The sequence below is a fragment of the Mytilus galloprovincialis genome, chromosome 2 (genome assembly GCF_965363235.1).
Source record: "Mytilus galloprovincialis chromosome 2, xbMytGall1.hap1.1, whole genome shotgun sequence".
NCBI classification, from domain to species: Eukaryota; Metazoa; Mollusca; class Bivalvia; order Mytilida; family Mytilidae; genus Mytilus; species Mytilus galloprovincialis.
The window spans coordinates 98,646,466-98,667,528 of record NC_134839.1 but is presented as its reverse complement, the minus strand read 5'-3'; the positions used below and the strand labels follow the sequence as shown (position 1 = coordinate 98,667,528).

At 31.3% G+C, this 21,063-nt stretch overlaps 1 protein-coding gene across 2 annotated transcripts in view; it reads right to left on the bottom strand.

Moving 5' to 3' along the window:
- Positions 1-20,106, bottom strand: part of LOC143065054 (SWI/SNF-related matrix-associated actin-dependent regulator of chromatin subfamily A-like protein 1) — a 34,382-nt gene extending 14,276 nt beyond the window's left edge. Inside the window, exons 1-10 of one of the 2 annotated variants that reach the window (XM_076238368.1) lie at positions 20,054-20,106; positions 10,834-11,653; positions 9,404-9,454; positions 8,672-8,855; positions 7,823-7,973; positions 7,341-7,499; positions 6,750-6,815; positions 3,553-3,690; positions 2,584-2,663; positions 622-754 (exon numbers count right to left, since the gene is read on the bottom strand). In XM_076238368.1, the coding sequence (XP_076094483.1) occupies positions 622-754; positions 2,584-2,663; positions 3,553-3,690; positions 6,750-6,815; positions 7,341-7,499; positions 7,823-7,973; positions 8,672-8,855; positions 9,404-9,454; positions 10,834-11,623 (1,752 nt within the window). In that variant the 5' untranslated portion in view covers positions 11,624-11,653; positions 20,054-20,106. Of the gene's footprint in view, positions 1-621; positions 755-2,583; positions 2,664-3,552; positions 3,691-6,749; positions 6,816-7,340; positions 7,500-7,822; positions 7,974-8,671; positions 8,856-9,403; positions 9,455-10,833; positions 11,683-20,053 lie in introns of those variants that run through there. The other variant, XM_076238367.1, reaches the window with a different exon arrangement.
- Positions 20,107-21,063: the final 957 nt, after the last annotated feature.

The following is a 21,063-nucleotide window of genomic DNA, read 5'->3' as shown; positions in this document are numbered from 1 at the left end:
AAACTAAATACATAAAATCAGTGAAAGACCAGTAAATTTCTGTCAAACACTTAAAGCTTCGTACCTTTTCATGATTCATCAAATAAGTACTTAAGAGAACATACAATTGATTATTTAACTAATTTATCTTTATATCTAAATGCAAATTTACCCATCACACTTGCACACACATATATATATGCATACAATGTAGTTCTGTCAATCTTTTGCTAAGAAAAACTTTTACTTAGTTTTGATACATGTACTGTTTTGACAAATATTTTTTTGCTAGAAATTAATTACTGTGGATTATTTTTTTTGTTTGTACTAGTTTTAGTGGATTGAGAATAATTTGCAGTTTTGTGGATATTCTTTTTTGTGTTTTTGCAAAGACTGCATTTAAGCCTATAATTTATTTTTAATTCAGGGTTGACTTGTTTGATCCACGAAATAAATTGATGATTCCATAGTAGTTGAAAACCAGTCAAACATAAAAGACAACTTCATAATAACTGATCAACTTCTGTCAGGTATACAGATAATACAGCTATTTCTACAGTAATAACTCCTTGTGTCATTTCAATGACCCACAATGTGTTCCTGAAAACAGTTTCCATCTACAATTAGCATATATTTCCTCACCTTCAAACTTTTTAGGTCCATCACTTTTGAAGCCTTCTTTAAATCTTTAGTACTTTTAATTGCACCAGGATCTAAAAGTACCATTTGTCGTACTTTAGCTGGTAATTCTTTAAGAACATCCTTCTTTAATCTCCTAAAAGTATTACTAATAATAACTAGATTTGCCATTGCAAGCAATAGCAGATCTAACCATGGTCTGCCAATTGTCATGTCATGGTAGCCTTTTGGACAAGTTCAAGGTCAAATAGCGCATCTACTTTTTGTGTGTGGGTGCTTTCTTGAGTGAAACATGTTTTTGTAGAGATAACTCAGGAATCAAGTGAAAAGGGGGGCTTTTTCCACACATAATCTGTTCCCCTTTCAGTAAATATCAATGCATCAAACTCCTTATATTATCCATTTTATATTTTCTATAGATGGTTTTATTAGTGTGTATACAAAGGCAACAGTAATTTACTGATGTTGAAATAAATTAAATAAGAAGAGAAAGAGAAAGGTAACCAACATGAACTGATGGTATTGCATGACCTCTTTAAGGGATAAGACAGTGTGCAACAATTGTAACATTATTGTTGTATCAAGTAAAATCATGAAAAAGCTACCCTTGTGTCAAACAGTAACATTACAAATTGTTCTGACTTGCCTTCTGGCAGATTTTAATAATTCTTTGGAAAAAAAAGGAAACTTAAAAAATTACAATTTTGTAGCTAACCCTAGTACTGCCAGCTATAAATAGATTATCAGTTCACTGCAGTGCCATGATGCTAATTAGCCTCTGCATCTCACTGTGCCGAGTTGTTTTCCAGAAATTTATCACTTTTACACTATGTTATTGTTTTGTTAATTTTCTTTAATTTCTGAACATTTTAGAAAATAACATTGAATGTATTTGTTTTGCAGAATTGAATGCAGAATTTCATAGTGTAAAATAAGTGACAGTGGATTATGAAATTATTTAGTTAAATCAAATAAAAGTAGAAAAACTATGTTTTTATTTATTTGATCATTAAACATATTTCTGTTATTTAATTAGCACTTAAATGTCAAATAGCTGTTTCAATATTATATTTTCATTATTTCTTGAAACACAACTTCATGTCAACCCTGCTAATTTGAATATGAACCACGAGTGTGGTTTCAATGTTATTGTCCTTTCCGACGAAAATAAGTTATAGTGTATCGATTTGTTTCTTCAACTTATTTATTTATGAAATTTTAATCAATAATTAAACTAAAGAAATCTATCGTCGGATCACTGGATTTTGTCCAACGGCAGAGTTTTAACTTCTTTACAGCATCAAAAGCGAGACCACGTGTATCCAGGTTTCTACCTGTTAAATGTCGCTATTTTTTCATCATTTTCTAGATCATCCTCATCAAAACATAAAAATCCTTTATTACACATTATCATTAAGAATTATTTCTTTAACACAATCACGATTTTCAGGGTCTACTTGCTATAAAAAAACGCATCTCCGTCCGCTACTTCTCTGACGACTTCCATTGTTTCAAACTCGAATGTAAACAAACTACAGGGTCAGTTTTGTCATCAAAATAACTTTAGAATGGAATGCTGGAAGCAACCAATGAAAACATCTTTCTACGGGGAAATCCTTCTTCTGACTTAATATTGACTAAAAATATTAATAGCTGCGTGATTTGATTGGCTAGAACTCGAAACCTTTACCTTGTATAGAAAGTCAATAAAGCGACAACCGGCAATGAATGAAACTACCGGAAGTCATCAATATATCGACGACCGGCAGTAGAGTAAAGTTATACAGGTCGTCACTATATCGACGTCCTGCAGTACTAGGGTTAAGATAACAGAAGAACAATTTTCATTTCAAGTTGTCAACTAATGTTTAATCTTTTTCTTTTTCCCTTTCTTGACAAAACATAAAAAAGTATGCTGATTATTATTTCCCACTGAAACTTGTGTAAATATCTTCCAAAATATACCTGATCATAATTTTTTCTTCCAATAGTATCTGGAGTTCTGCCATATTTGAGGAACCAGAAAAATCCCAGCCCCATGGTTGCTGAAAACAACAAACGCTTCTATAAATATTATTTCTAACATTGAATAAACAAATAGTTTTCTTTCATCTTATTTCTAAATATTTCTATTTCAACTTTCATAAGGCATATACTTTGCAGAAATCGTTTATGAAATACATGTATACTGTTGTAGAAAGTTTTGTAATTTGTATAACAATAGAAATTTAAGTCTTAGGTCAACAAGTAAATTAACATGTTTATTTGAGTTTGTAAAAGGTTATTATTAAACATGTTAAAGTTTGAGTCATATTAACAGTATGAACGCTCTGCTACTTTTTTAAGGCGGGTCATAAAAAGGAATATTTAATGAAATAGGATACAGGGTGGATGTACATGAGATAATGTATTGACATTTATATCTTCAAATATCTAAAAGATTGACAGGCTTCTATTTAAACCATATATATGTATAGATTATCGGGTTTTCTACACATTGATATCTAAAAATATCAGCCGCGACCCACAATGTGAACCTTTTTGGCGAGTGAGCACAGCGAACGAGCTAAAAAGTTTCACATTGTGTCGAGCGGCTGATATTTTAGAATATCTATAAGAAGACAACCCGATTATCTGTTTATCGTTCAAAACTGGTCTTTTCCCTCTTCCTAAGACAGTTTTACACTGACGAAAGCAAGCTTGATAACGTCTCCTCTTGCATTGTGACTTTGCTGATAACTTCTCCTCTCACATTGTGACGTCGCTGATAATGCCTGGTCTGGTTTTGAAGCCTTGATACGAGAATTACGGAGCGACAGATCAGGGTGATATAGGCGTAGGCGTAGGGAAGGGCAATAAATATCAATATCTAAATGCAAAACTTAAAATTCAAATTCTAAAGATTCAGATTTTCAATAAATAGTTTCTACCTACATGTTTACCATCACAGTATCGAATACCAAAATCTTGAAACTTAAACATGAATGGCGAAATAGCTGATATCTGTGTATATAACTCTGATGGTCGGGAAAGTGCTGGAGTACCACTAAGTAATATCACTCTGTGAGAATTCTGAAATGGAAATGATTATTACTAACTGACTACTTGATAATTTGTCACTTTTTTTCATTTGCTATAACTTGACTGTTATATATATATATATATAACGTTTGTGTAAGAAAAAACTTTCATGCAGCTTAACCCTTCAATATAAAATGCAAGCAATCTCATCATAAAAAGACAAAAAGCCCAAATTGTACTGCAAATTTCATAAATGCATAAAACCTTTAACATTTCCTATTATTTCATGAAGAATCTGATCTTAAAATAATTTGGGGTGATAATTATTTTTTGTATGTGTATGCAGTTATCAACTTAAAAAAAAAAAAGGCTGAAGATCTTATAGTAAAATAATTGTGAATAGGAAGTAGGTTAGAGATTCACAATTTAGTTTTTTCAAATATTTAAAGGCTTCCATGGATAAACTAGTTTGAACAGAGGTGTAAACATACAACATAAGAACAAACTATAATACATGGGGAATGTGTTCATGGGACACAGAGGTTGCCCTCCAATGCAAATCATATATAGTTATAAAGGGACCGAACTGAAGAACAGTAAAATTGATGTTACCCAAATTTGTACTTGATCTGAGTTTTGTGGTAGTAAGCATTGTGCATTTGGTTGTGGCAAACTTAAGTTAAAGAATGGAAATGAAAAATTTTGCAATTTCTATATTTGTAAAGGGGCATAACTCTAGAACAGTTGAAGTGACATCCCTAAAATTCAACCTTGATTTGTATTTTGTGGTAATAAGCATTGTGTGTAAGTTTCATAACATTTAGTCAAACTTAAGTTAGAGAAGAATTGAAAACTTCAGCAATTATTCCATTTGTAAAGGGGCATAACTCTGAAACTGATAAATAGACACCACCAAAATTAAAACTTGAGCTATGTTTTGTGGTAATAAGCATTGTGTATAAGTTGAATAGCATTTCATTATGGTAAACTTAGATGAGGGTGAAGGTTGGGTACCATTAAAATGTTTAAAACCGCTGCAATTGTTTGCGCCTGTCCTAAGTCAGGAATCTGATGTTCAGTAGTTGTCGTTTGTTGTGTTGATGTGGTTAATAAGTTTTTCTCGTTTCTCTTTTTTTATATAGATTAGACCGTTGGTTTTCCTGTTTTAATGGTTTGACACAAGTATTTTTTTTGGGACCATTATAACTTGCTGTTCAGTGTGAGCCAACACTCTGTGTTGAAGACCATACCTTGACATATAATGGCTTACTTTTATAAATTGTGACTTGGATGGAAAGTTGTCTCATTGGCACTCATACCACATCTTTCTATATCTATTGAGTTAGTGAATGGAAACGAAAAGATCAGCAATTTTTCTATTTTTACAGGGGCATAACTCTTGAACGGTAAAAGTGACACCACCAAAATTCAAACTTGATCTGTGTTTTGTGGTAATAAGCATTGTGTATAAAAATCATTTGAAAAGGTCTTAACTCGTCAGATTGATACCTAACAAAATACAAATGGTGAATGTGTCCATGGGACACAGATGATGCCCCTGCTCGTATATCATATAAAGTTATATAAAGGGACATAACTGACTAACGATAAAAGTGTCCCTATCCAAATTTGTACTGAAATTGAATCTGATTTATTGGTAATTAGTATTGTGTATCAGTTTCATAACATTTGGTTGAGGCATGCTTAAGTAATAAAACAGGAACGAAAAATTCAGCAATTTTTGGCGATTTGTAAAGGGGCATAACTCTTGAACAGTTAAAGTGACACCACCAAAATTCAAACTTGATCCGTGTTTTGCAGACCTGTTTACCCACCATGGTGTCTATCAATAGAATTGTCAGTAGTTTTGCAATGTTGTCAGTAATACTCTAAATGAGTGCCGCAAAGCGGCACGAATCATCAAGTTGGTTTGGGGGCATGCCCCCCCCCCCAGAAAATTTTGAAAAATTAGATGCAATTTCCTGCATTCTGACAGTATCTGCAGTCTTATTCAGATATTTTTGCAACAAATATTATAACCAAAAATTTGCATGATTTGACAAAAAGTTGAGCTAAAGTTTGGAATAAGTCAATACATGCAAATCTGGTATTCCCTGTGTACTTATAAAGAAACAAGATACGTACATTTAAAATTTCATTAATTATTTAATCTTGTACAACACATTAAAAATACAAAACCTCAAAATAATAAACTCAAAAGGGACTAGATTTCAATACTTATGGCTAGAAATTTAACTGCCATTGAATGACTATAAATATTATCAAGTTACTTTCAAAGTTGTCAATAGTTTAAGAGTTCAACAAGGTACTATGTAGATCGTATTCAATTCACAGTTCAGAGTTTGCAGGATCTTTGTATAAACAAAAGAAAAAACTTTTCACAATGTGCGCTACTGTGGGGAATTTTCATAATTCCATTGAACGCTGGCATCCTGATTCATGACGTCCATGAAATATACTTGATCGCTATCATTTTGCGCTTTAAGGGCATACGATACAGTTTTGATCCTGTATTTACAGTTTGATGAAAATTTCCATATAGGCTATTTTTTGCCTGATTAAATCAAATATGCAATAAAAAATATACCTCCATGTGCTACTTTTTGAGTTAAATGAGGTCGAAATTTTGTATATTTGCTTAAAATTCGGATTTTTGGCCGTATTTTTCCTTTCGAAAGAAAGACATAACTTTTTTGTTTTAAAAGATAAACACAAATTGTTTTTTGTTAAATAATTTGTAATTTCTGTATTTTACAAGTATTCTAAAAATTTATGCATTTTTTTATTCAGAAATAACTCATATTTATCAAATGGTCATGAATTGAGAAAAAAACGTAATTTTTTGCTGTACATTTCTCAAAATTCGGGTGTTAAAGCTGATAAACTAAAGTTAGAGAAAGGAAACCAACTTAACAACGTAGAAACATGCATACTTACAGACGGACGAGGGTAAAACTTAATGCCCCCTCACTTACAGCAGGGGCAAACAGGGGAGTTCTTTTTAAGACAAAAGTGAAGTTCAAATTGATGTAAAATCATTATAATCCTCTTGTCCAATAAAAATTGTTCTTCCAATTAAATAAATGTACCTGTAGAATAGGTAATGCTGCTTTACATCTTGCTGTTTTGTAATTTTTCAGTAAATGACATTCATCCTGAAAATATATAAATTAGGTTTCAGTTATACCAATAATAATTCACAATCAGTTAGGTCATTTTATTTTTCATTTACTTGAATTTAGACAAAAGAATGCTATTTTCAATGGTGTTAACTTCAACAATGTATAGTTTGTGATTATGTCAGTTTAACAGGAACCACTAGTGATAAGTCAATAATATTTGGTATATATGCATTTGTATTTGGATTGGCACATTTCATTTCCATGGTGATTATTTGGCCATGTCACCTTAAACATGGTCTATTGGCTTTGAAACTTTGGATAGTTGACTTGTTAAATTTTGTGACTAGGTCAGTTCCATATGATCCACTAAAAGTTGATCAATTATATTTGGTATGCAGTTGTTTAAGCATTTACACATCTCAAAAAATACGACCCAATCCCCTCCGTCATTATTCATTCTTATTTTTGCGAAATCTTCACTGTCACAATCTTTCGCAATAACAAAATCATCTAAAAAAGAAATGAATTAACAGTTCCATAATAATAAGCAAAGCTTACCACAATAACAATTTTGAAATGTTTATCTTGTAAATATTTAGCTTTTCTTGCCACAAGGTCATAGGTCACAATGTTAACTTGATTAGATGACGTGTCCTTTCCTGTTGTTGCTACAGAAATTTCCTGTGGGTCTATACTTGGTACCCATCTTCTAATTTGCTAAAAAATAAAGAATAAGTTTACCATCCTGTATACTTCAATTAACCATTATATGATATACAATTTGTTTTACACAGATCAACTAAAACAGTTCACGATAATTGAAACCTACAAATATTCCTGTGAATATCAATAAGTTGATAGAAGCTAACAGTTTGATCTTACAATAAGGCATGAGCAGTTAAGTACATCACTAAAAAATTTCAAGCTACAATAAAAGCCTTTGATTTATTGGTTATTTCTGAATATTAAATTGTACTTTTGTCTCATGTACATTCATCCTCTCTCCTTTCTTTTTGAATTGTTTTACAAGATAAACTAACCTGTGCCCAGTCAAATCTAACAGAAGATGGTACTATAATTAGTAATGGCCACTCTTCCCTGTAGTAACATGCCAAACAAATAGCCTGTATTGTCTTTCCTAGTCCCATGTCGTCTGCTATCAACACCCTTCCATTCTTTGATACACTAAAACTAAAAGCACAAGACAGAATCAAAATATTACTGTATTTTAAGGTTCTTCGTGCAAGTCTAAGGTTTCAAAAATCTGTTTACTTTTTATTTTTCAGTATAATATTGGAATAAGAATTAATCATAAATCTTGCTTTATGTAATAAATTAAGATTTGAACATGAAGTTATTTATTTCATGTCTTCATCAAATGTTTAGTAACCGATAGATTTTTTCTTTTTTGGTTGGGTCAAAAACCAGCTTATAATATGCTGATGACAGGTAGGTGGGCTAGGAAAGTAGGTACCTAATTTGTGTCATCAACTCCTCCTACAGTTTGAACCCAGATCCGTGAAACTTCAAGGGAATATAGCACATATGTTGAAGTTACTTAATTACTTGTTTTCTTCCACATCCATGGGACATAAGGCTACAAACTGTTGAAGTTGTGCATCTACTATTATTGATTTGTTTGAGGAATCTATAAATTTCATATTTCAATTTTCTGTATAAATGGTATAGAGCATTTTATGTTTTTAAGAAAATTCTGAGCAACCCAGCCATTTGAGTCTTTGATCTATTTTTTGTCTACGTTGTATTACTGTGTTGCTGAGTCATTGGTGTATACAGATATCTCACATCATTCATAATACATTTGAACAATTATAAAGCCATAGGGTTCATCTGTCTAAAGTATACAGGTTAATAAAACAGAATCATACTTGACTCCTTCCCTCTGAAAGGACAATAACGAGTTGACCAGTGATACGTCTACTTCAGACAGGTCAGCATTAGGGATGTCTTTACTGGTGTAATTTCCTTTTAACTGGGAATTGAACACCTGTAAAATGGCCTTTGGTAGAGGCTCTATTGTCACATGTGGTCTGAACACTGTCACTTGCTTCACTGAAAAATATAAACAAAAGTACTTTATAAACGAGAAACGAGATACATCTATGAACTACATCAACAAACGACAACTACTGAACATCAGATTCCTGACTTAGGACAGGTGCAAACAATTGCAGCAGGTTTCAACGCTTTAAACCTCCATCCTTATCTGAAACAATAGTGTAACATCACAACATAAAAAAGACACACTATGAAATATAAATTGAAATGGCTTAACCCAAGCAAAAGACACATTTTCACAAGTGAACAGACACTGAATGAATAAATCTTATCAATAATACAATGTAATTACAAAATCAATAGAATAAGGCATGAATAATTTAACTGCATTACACTGCTGTGAAATATTAAACAATTTCAGAAAAACAACAATAAGCTTGAACAAAACTCTGACATTTGCAATGGAATATTATTTACAGGTAAATGATAATTACGTTGTTTGTAGAGAATTTTTTGCTTATTTCATATTTAAATGATATTCTTCATTTTGAAAGTTGCTACAAAAGAATGGCCTTCAATATATGTAATCAGAAATAACTTACTGAATGCTTCATACTCTTCAAGTTTAAATGTCCATTTTTTGGTAACAGCATCTTAAAAATACAATAAACATTATAAACAAAGATAAACATTTTTATTTCAAGATAATTTTGAAATAACACAGCTTTCTATGATTTCAAACATCATAAGAATGTCAGAATAGTTCCAACTTTCAACAAATAATGACAAAGGAAAACCTAAAACAAATAATCCAAAGTAAGGTCATTACACGATGTATCATAGCATGCTTTATCAAATATATTCCACTAAAATTAAAAAGAGGTTACCACAGATACAGATTTGGTCTGCTTCATATCTAAAAACTACATATTTAGAAATTGTCATTTCTAGGCCTTTAATAGCTGACTATGCAGTATATCAGGCTATGCTCATTGTTGACAGCCATACAGTGACCCATAATTGTTAATTTCTTTGTCATTTGGTCTCTTGTGAAGAGTTGCCTCTTCAGCAGTCATACCACAACTTCTTTTTTATATGGAGTTTGTTTTTAAACTAAACTTTACCACAACAGACATCATTTCCGGTTTCCTGTTTGCAAACTTTCTATTTTTATGTAGCACCAGCAGACACATGAAGAATCGTTAAGTTAAGGTTATCTCTTAGAAAGTTTAACAACTACATCATGATCATTATGATTCTGTTGACTGTTTCTAAATATATGTAAATAAATTTCATTTGCAGTAGCCATCATCCCATCCTACTTTCCCTTTGACAAAACCGATGTGACTAATCATCAGGTTTAAACTTGTCAACAACATGACAGTAGCCACTAGTGTAACAGAAACAAAACCCTCTTCCAAGAGCACCTATAGTTTTTTTGTAATATTTTGTGGACTGTTATTTGTTTATCTTTATATTTCAGACTATTTCTTCAACTTATGGTTTTGTATTGCCCACTTGGGATCCTTTTTCAGCAATTTATTGGGAATTCAAATAGCATAACAATTTTGAAAACAGTATAATGGAAATCAAACACTGCTGGTCTTTCATTGTTTTTTACTTATTCATATTGTAATTCATGTGGATAATGGGATCTCCCCATGTAATAAAAGAAACATAAGAAAATGCCTGTTCCAAGTCAGACATATAACAATTGCTATCCATTTGTTTGATGTGTTTAAGCTTTTGATTTTGCCTTTGCATGTTTTGATTGGGGACTTTCCGATTTGAATTTTCCTCAGAGTTCAGTATTTTTGTTATTTTACTTTTTAGGAACCACAATTATAATATTTTCAGTAGAAGCCCATAATATGTAATTCACTGATCACTTTTTAATTCATCCCTAAGAACATGTTAAACATTATAATGGTGACAATATACTTTTGATATTTACTTTTGACTCTCAAAAATACTTTTTTAATATGGTTTCCAATCATTTAACAATTATAAATGTATCCAAAACTATCCATACCATACAATTTAGTCTTCATTTTTTTAAACAGCTCAATCAATGGCGGACTATAACCAACTTTGACTTCAAATCTCTCTCTAGATATTAATATACATTGTCCTTTGATTGGCTTAACACCAGCACCAAATATATTCCTCTGTTTATCCCCAGTTTTTTCTTGGGATGGAAGAGTTCCTGTAAAGTTCTGTGTTGGTTTTGAGTCAGTAATATGTGAGGTTGTTGAAGAAGGTGGTTTATACAGTCCAGAACCTGAAGCACTATTTCCTGCAGAAGTGTTACAGAACGGTTTACTTGAAGCACTGTTCATAGCAGAAGTGTTACAGATTGGTTTATTTGAACTGTTACTTGAACTAGCATTATTTGAAGTCCCACCACTAGTACCAGTATATGGTCTATATGTTCCTGTAGAACTGTTTTGACTTGATAAACTAACTACATTTTGATTAGAGAGAGTATACGCACTATGTTTATTAATCTGATTGCTAAGGCTATTCTTATTGTAGGATGAAGAGTAACTGGTCTGCCTTGGTAGATTATTTCCTTTAAACAAATTACCAGAATGTTGAACTTCTGTTGCAGACACAGGTTTAGAGGTACTTGTAACAGATGTTTTGTTTATTGATGGTGGAAAATTTACTGTTTTTTGTATATTTCCAGATGTCCTGTTATTATTGACCCCATACTCTGATTTGTTTGGCGATGTTTTCTGGGCTCGTTTAGCCAAAGCTTTCTGTCTATTTTCTTCTATCTTCCTTTTCTGTTCAGCAGTAAGCCCTCCACTTCCAGACATTGTCAATACATTATAATATAACAACTAAATCTAAAACAAAAAAAACTATTCATTGATATCATTACTGGTAGTGATCAGTCACTAATATTCTGTACTGTTAAATATATCACACCAAAATTTTCACCAAAATTTTGACAGTGAAGTTGAACTAAGGTCAAGCAAAATTTTACAAAATATTTGAACAATGTTGAAATAAAAGAGAAGACTTATTTTTGTTTAACAATTCAGCACTAGTGCTTTTTTTGATAATTTGTTTAGACTAAACATTTATGAGTGCTCAATAAAACTTTCCTCTGCTGTTCTCTCAGGTACAATGTAGATGTGTGATCATTTTGCTTTGGAATGTTATGGAATAAATGATTTTTCCTGTCTAAGAGCATTGAAGTGCCATTTTTAAATATGTGACCCTCTATTTTCCAATCCTAGCTGGAACACTATACATTTGTAATATCAAATAGTTATTCTATTTGAAATTGATTCCAAGAGCTATTTTCAATCAGGAAGTGTATCTAAAATTTATGTTTTTTCACTGAAGTAATAATGAATTTATGTTAAATTAAGATGCTTGTTTGTATTTTCTATGATGATATTACTTTGTGTCTTCTTACACACCACCAAAGCTCTTCATTGCTTCCTACTTGCTTACATTAGACGTTTTCTTCAAAAGGTAGTATGAACATAATGACTCATCACAGAGTGAAATTGCATAGGTATGAAATGTCTCAATGTAGGTACAACAGAGATTTCCTACCCTCATTTTGGGTCTGAATTTGGGCCCAAATCCAAAAGAGAAATATTTTCTTTTTTTCCAGTTAACAACTCTAAAACTCCCGATCGTATATAGACATCATTGTGAGATTTTGCTGGTGTCATATCATGATATATTGTTTACAAATCTCTTAAATCTTGTTTGCAATTCATGCAGTTATCCCTATGAATGCAGAATTTTAAACCTAATTTTTAAAAAAATTCTTGGGGGCATGTCCACAAACCCCCCTAGCAAGTTGCTGATGCTGTGTACCCTCCGTACAAAAGGGACACATATATTTTCCCCAAAAGCCAACATTCGCAAACATTTATTTCCAATTGCATGGCCCTCTTTCCCAAATCACTAGGAAAACACTGTACAAATTCATCATGAATGTAACACAAATAACCTGGCACTTACTTTATTTAAAGGAATTTTTCATGTGTTTCATTGTTAAGACAACAAATGTCAAGTGAAAGCATTATTCTGAATGATGATGACCCATTTCAAAGGGAGTATAAGTATATCTCAAGCAGTAGCGTTTATGGTAAGAAGTCAGCTTTGGGCTACATTGGATACTACTACCATCTGAGAAACGTACATCTAATACATATGTTCCTGCTACCTTGAATGAGAGATCATTTATGATAAGACCATGTAGAAAAAAAACACCAACCAATACATGTATATCAGAATTTATTTTCTAGTGTTTATACGACCGCAAAATTTTAGTTCCTTTCCTAAATTTTTTGTATTCCTGCTTAAGGGCAAAGTCAAAATAAATGGTTCCTTGCATATATAGCAATATTTATCAACCATGCTGATAATTTGATTGGATAATTTGATTTCAAATGATGTGGCTTGATGTGTAGAATATTCCTGCAAAATTTCTTTTGAAAATCTCAAGTATTAAAAAAATTATGTTAAAAAAAGATGCCAAAATTGTCAGGAGTGTAACACTTTTTTGTGACATTTTGAAAAAACACTTTTTTTCCAAGACACAGCAAATTGTTTTATGGAGTGATATGCCATAAATTCTTATTTCTTTGGAAACTGCTATATCTTAATAATGATTTTAGCTCAAAATGAAGCTTTTCCATTGAACCGTTTTGATACAGATGTGTTTTGAAAAAAAGTTGTGCCATGTCAGGAGTGCAACACAAAAATTAGTATTACTGAGGAATAGAATGAATTTTGCTCAAATGACTCACACCTAAACATAAACAAAAGTCAATACTGTTAAACAAATATGTCCTTTCTAGAATGTATAGTTTATTTACCAGACTATTGATAAAAATAATATGTGAGAGTAAATAAGGCCTTCCTATGAGTGTCAGGAGTGCAACTTTGAAGTTTAAAGACTCACACTTAAAAAATACAAAAGCCAATATATGGTTTTGTTTTATTTTTCAAAAGATACTATACTAGATACAAGATTGCACCCAAAGAGTAGTCTGATAGACAAGGAACTTTTCTTTTAGAACCATTTCTTTGATGTCAGGAGTGCAACACTTTTAAAATGACATTTTCTTGGACTTAAATTTTAAGATAATCTCAGTTCCTAGTGACCTATTTGCGTCTAAACATGTTTTCTAACTATTTAGGTGACATGTATGAGGTATAATAAATACTTAAAGGTAGGTTTCAAAGCAGGACTTAGATCCAAGAATTGTTTTTTGTCACAAGAAAACATATTTTAAAGCTAAATTTTCATATAATTTTCAAATTATGGATGGTAATTGTCTTAAACTTTGTCATTTGATTAGGAAATAACCGTATTTCAATTTATAAGTTTTAGAATGGTTTCATGTAACACTTATTAAATTATTATAATTGTTATAACAAACAATTAATTGTGTTTCACTCCTGACATAGATTTACCATAACAAACCATTGATCACATTTTGAGTTCAATTTTAAGACCCAACCTTTCAATGAATGAAAGATTAGCAAGATGGTTGTGAAACTAAGCTTTAGAGTAATATCAGACAGGCTAAGTGCATGTATACAAAGTCAACAACAGTTTCAACTTTGAGGAGTAGAAAATTGAGAAAAACAATGAAATAAGATCCAAATCTGAAGGACAATCTAGATAAATATAAACAAAGAAAACAAAACAATGTAACACTTAATTCAAAAGACTGACCAGAATTAAAACACATATGAGAACAGGAAAACAAAACAGAGAAACTGGTAACAAAAGAGAAGACGAAAATTGACACAAGCTGAAAAAGTTGCAAACCAGCAGAAAATTGTCCAGTCATGTAGCAAAAGTACAGATGCATTAACAATACCTAGAGAAATCAGAAAGAGAAGTCAAAGAAAAGACATTATCTGCCTGACCATTCCAAATCTTGTGGTAAAACAATTGAGCACATCATATCCACAGCTACACCAAGGTTGTTGTCAGAGTTAATGAGAACTGATGGCAGCTGTGTACAAGAAATTGATGAGTCTTAAATATGTTGACGTATAAGCAAAGATGAGGAACCCCTTAAAGATCTGAAAACTGTTGAAAAGAAAAACGACATTTTCAAAGAGTTCCTTAGTTCTAAGTCTAAGTTTTTTAGGTAGCCTCTATTCTTTTTGAAAATGCCAGTTTCTTTTCAAGTTTCCAGATCTATCAAGGGTCTCTCAACTTTGTTTGCACACTTCCACCAGTACTGATTAGTTCCTACAACTACCTTGGTTTAGCTGTGGATATGATGTATTCAATTGTTTTAGGGTAATATTTGGGTTTGTCAGGACGAATTAGTCTTCTCTTTCTGACTTCTCTAGATGGTATATCTGTACCTGTACTTTTACTTATTGACTGGATATTTTTCTGTGGGTTTGGATTTTTTTTTTTTTGGCTTGTGTAAATTTATTTTTCTCTTCTGCTGGCGCTGCCGATCTCTCTGTTTTTTTTCCATTTTTTTATATCTATGTTTTTGTTTTCATGTTTAAGTCTTTGTAATTAAGTTTTACATTTCTTGTTCTTTCTTTGGTTATATAATGTCTAGTGTGTCCTTGAGGTGGATCTTCTTTCAGATTTTTTCTCAATTTTCTGCTCATCAAAGTTTTAGTCGATGTTGACTTTGATGGTGTATTCTGATCCCTTAGTCTGTCTAATTCTATTCTCAAGTAAGTTTAGAAAGTTTAGTTTCATGAACTATCTTTCCCATCTTTTATTTATTTTAAGGTTGGATAAGCAAGATGAACTCAAAATTTGCGAATTTTTCTAAGATAAAAATACTGAATATGTGCAAAAACTTTTTGTTATCATACAGGCATGACAGGATTGACTTTTGTTTATATTTAGGTGTGATCCATTTAAGCATAAATCATTCTAATCCTCAGTAATATTATTTTTTGTGTTGCACTCCTGACATGGCACAACTTTTTTTCAAAACACATCTATATCAAAACAGTTCAATGGATAAGCTTCATTCTGAGATGAAATCATCCCTAAGATACACTACTTGTAATATACATAAGAATCTATGGAACATGTCATCATATTACAAGTTGCTACATGTCTTTTAAATAAAACTTTTTTTTGGCATCTTTTTTAATGTAATTTTTCTAATGCTTGAAATTTTCCAAAGATATTTAGCAGGATTATTTTACACATCAAGCCACAGAATTCAGCCAATTTAACATTGCAATCACTGCCATTTAAAAAAAATAGTAGCGCAATGTGATGAGATGTGAATTTATGTATACAAAAAGTGATATGTATGATATACATGTAGCTCAAAAAATATTGTTTAAATGAAAATAAAATGTCAAATCTGAAAGGCATAAATGTATATAATCACTTAATCTAGACATCATGGTATGTTTTGAGGATGTACAAACTATTTTGTAATGATATATATTAAATGTCAGGAGTGAAACAACATGAACAAGATAGGGGAAATAAAGTACCTTATATAAGTAATAATTTAAAAAAAATAAGAGTTCAGAAAAATTTTAAGATTGCAGATCTCTTTTTAAGCTGTCAAACAACAATTCTGATGGATATTTAATGGAATTTAGTTCATAGTTTGGTAACTTAACCTCAATTGTATAAGATTGTGCCAGAAAAATTAATTTAAATATGGTCTGAAGTGCATAAGATGCATAAGGTAAAACAGAAATTACATTCAAATGACAGATTTAGGTCTTTATAAACCAGCAATGATTAAAAATTTTTAAAAAATCACGAGCATTTTATTCTAGTTTCTGTATTTTAGTTTGGTGTATAATATGTCAGGAGTGCAACAAAAACAGGGGAAATTGGATGTATTTTCTATTTGATATATCTTTTTGATTAAAAGATTTATGTATCAATTTTTTTCATCAGTGAATTTAAAAACGGGTTAATTTTGATAAGGAGAAGGTTTTTTATCAACTTATTGATGAAGTATTTTTTAATTAAAACTTTTCAATCAACTTTAAATGAGTTGATACAAAAAATAGCCAAAAACATTAAAAAAAATTATAATCAAAGATGAGATTATTAATTTTTGCATTAAAAGTAATATTTGGATTTCTGCAATCAAACTTTTTTAAATCATTGCATCTGCGCAGAAATCTACTTCCATTTCTGGTCTTGTTGGCATGAATAAAGGCAACAGTAGTATACCGCTGTTCAAAATTCATAAATGGATAGAGAAAAAATAAATCTGGGTTACAAACTACTTTGAATAATATATTATATATTTCTCAGTTTGCTAAAATATAAGGAACGAACTCAATACTAATTCATTTTTAATGATTGTTTGATGAGAAAAAAAGTTACCTGATGAAAGCATTTCTTTGTTTACATTGAATATGACATCATAATTAAAATAACACCACAACTTAATCCCTAACAACAGAACCGAAATCAGAACGTTACGGTATTTCCGTTTCTTTTATTAACATGTTAAAAAAATAATTCATACAGACTTCGTCCCCATTCACAGGTTATGCCTGCCTCATATTAAAAGTAGCAGGCAATGATTATGGATTGTGTAGCCTCACATTTTTTTGTGCAAAATCCTGCATTTTGGGGGGGGGGCTCATGAGCTGTACGTTACCTGAGAGGGAGCATATCAAAGTTGTATGCCAACATATAAAAAAGAAGATGTGGTATCTTCTTCTTCTTCTTCCAAATACAGGGGTAGAGTCCTAGGTAGGAGTGTAAAACTTCCCGGAACTTGTGTGGTATGTACATATGGACTTAATTTAAAAATAATATGACCAAAAAAAAATCATTAACAATAACATATATACATTATGTACAGTGGCTTTGTAGTTTAATAAGTTGTTGTGGATCCTTCGAATGTTAGAATGGATATGCCACTTTTGAAGGATTCCAAGGTGTCAAACATACCTATTGCTTCAGGTAGTGAGTTCCAGTCCGAAAATGTGTGAGGATAAAATGAAAATTTATGGAAATCTTTGTTGATATTTGCCTAAATTTATGTTTCCCCCTAGTACGTCTACCAGATATTGTTAAATTGTCCTTAGGAACTTCAACTTACCCCCAGTTTGGTTTATATAGCATAGTTAATCTAGCTTTTTTCCTTCTTATTTCTAAATTTTCGCATTCCAATGATTTAATTAAATTTGAAACTGCTCCAGGTGATCTGTCTTTATAATCATTGTATAATTGCCTATGAGACTACTCTCCACAAGAGACCAAAAAGACACATAACTTAACAACTATAGGTCACCGGTCAGCCTTCAACAATGAGCAAAGTAGCCTCAACGGACACAATTACGAACGATTTTTGAACTGTGATTAATATTTTTTATGTAGACTACTTTTCTTGAATTGTTTATACCATAGAATTTAAGATATATGAAGGCTTTCCATTTTGCATCATATCCCACATAATTTTTTATTCATGTTAGGGTCATAAGAGTCTAAAAAACGTCAATTGTGGGGTGATTTGGGCAAGATAAAAGGCATCACGCATATGAACAGAATCAGGAGATATTTTTCTTTCTATATATAAACAAAAGAAGGCAATATGCACTTACCTTTATGTTTTTTTTATATAACTTGCAGGCCAGATTGCAGTTCTTATATTTTCGGAATGATTTTGTCCATACCTGCCAACTTTCACGATTTAGGCGTGTACTACACGATTTTGACCCTCTGTCCCGATTACACGATCGTGATCGTGAAAATAGCCAAAAAACACGATTTTAGTAAAATTTACACGAAAAATATTTTTGTTCCCGATTGTGAACTTTTGAAAGTTTTCCCAAGGGAGACAAATCGTGTCTGACAAATTTCATCCAATCAAAATTTAGTGATCACGCATTCACCAGTTGATTAATGTCGGCATAGTAAACAATCAAAGAATCGAAATTTTGAGTTGTTTTTTTTTTAGCTTGGGTGTTAAATTTATAAAAATTGGAATCATGATGGGCGAGTTATCACTTGCAAAATAGTTCTGTCACCGCCTTAGAAAAAAAAGCGTGTTGCTTCGTGCAAATACTTAGAGAAATGGGAGAATGATGTCAAGTACAGGGGCTGGTTGTCTAAATCAACGTTTGGATTGTCACATGCCTTTTGTAAAGTTTGCAACAGAGACTTTAAAGTTGACCACGGTGGCCTTAATGATGTCTCCAAACATTCTAGTACTGCTTGTGATATTGATCTATATAATATATGAGGGTTTGGATGGGGTTAAATGATTAAAGAATATAATGCCCTTAAAAAATGAAGATAAGGGAATAAAGGGCAAAAAAAAATGAAAATTGGAGAAATGCGTGGTCAAATTTTTTGAAGATTAGAAAAAAAAGAGGTTAATTTTTTGAAGATTAGAGAAAAAAGGGGTGAAAATTAAACGTTTACAGAACAACAGACCCCCCCCCCCCCCCCCCCCTCATTTCCAGACCCTCATATATTGTTGGTTTTTTTGTTATTAAATTATTAAAATTATTACTTTTTTTTTATTTCTTGACAATGTATCAGACAAACATAAAGTCATCTTACTGGTGTTTATCTCAACAAAAAGAATACAACAATCAAACAATTTAAAGAAAGATAGGTTATAATAACATCTTCAACTATCACCCCCCAAAAAAGAAGTATGTCAGACACTTTTAGGAGCCAAATCATCACACGAAAAAATGATGCGAAAAATTCTACCCTCAAAAATGGTGCCGAGCACAAAAACCCCCATGGCCATTTTCAAAAGTTGGCAGGTATGTTTTGTCATCGTCTTCAACATTCACAAATGGCACATAAATTGTATTATCATGAAAACAAGGGAATTTTAATAGGGTTTTTATTTATAATAAACATTTATTGATAAATATAAATAAATATGATCTCAGAGGGCAAAACATTGGAAATCGTTTGTAATTGTGTCCAGTCGTAATTGTGTTCTGTGGGGCTAGTTTATTTTTACCTGCAGGAACGAATAAAAAATGCCCATTAAAAATCAAAAAGATTTTCATTTAACTTTTTTTTATATCTAGTGGATGCGAGCCCTTAAAACTTTCCCAACTGAACAGGTAAGTCTGTACACAAAGCAGTGTTTGAGGTGTAAATACAGCCATTTTTGTTCGTTTTTCATTTTTTACTTTTAGAAAATTATGGTCCAGAGTTGTTCACTTTAAAAGGAGCTGAGCTAAAGATTATGTGTAGCTATTAAAGGCAATGGCAAGATTTTGTATATAACAGTAATATGTGTTTGAGAATAGCAGTTACTAACCTAGTAAAAAATATTGAAGAAAAATCAAACCGAAACCAGTTGCTGCAATTCGGTATTGTCGTAATTATTCAGAATTTCATTTGTAATCTATTTTCATTAATTTTAGGTTTTAACAACAAAATAAGCATTATTTTTTAAAGTATTAATAAATACAAATATTATTAGTTAGTTATAGTTATTAATATATTACGACACTTCAAGGATTTTAAGGGGAGATAGTATATTTCCCGCCAATATTCAATTCGATTTCATCCAACCAAATATATATAAAATAATATGTGTCTCTGACCCAACTTAAAGGATCTTAAAGGGCATGCATGATTGGCTGACATATATATATATACAAGTCTAAGTTGAAAACTATGTTCAAACCTATGATTGCGTTGGATAAAAACCGCAATTTTTATACGTGTGTATGTCACTATTGTGTTACAATATTTATGCTTTTTATGGTGCATTTTAATACAACTTGCATTGCAACTGACATTGTGTTTTTTTACATTTTAAAATTTGAAAGATTTGAAATTTTTTCTTTATTAATCATAAATTTTTTTCAAAAAAAATTAGTGCTTCATATATGTTTTGGTACTTTGCAAGATACATGGATATGCTATTTGCTTAGAAAATTTTTGGTGCTGCTTTGATGGGGTTATAAGGTTGTATTTGACTAAATTATATCATCTTCTGCTCATGAAATGTACGAAACCGAAGTGTTATGGGTAGTTTTATTTTTTTCGTGCATTTTGCATTGAAGAAATTACAAATTTGAAGCTTAGTAACCTTTTTGAAAAAATAATGTGAAAATTTGGTATTGTTTATATCTGTATATTATATTTTTTTCAGCATCTAACTTGTCTTAAGAAACTTAAACCACAAAAATAAGAATACATGCTTAATTATTTTTGTTAAATTTGAGGTTCTTTACCTTGACCTGTTGAAAAATTTTAAAAAATGGTCAACGAATGAATTACGAAATCTAAATAATAGCTTGATAAAATATATGAAAACAC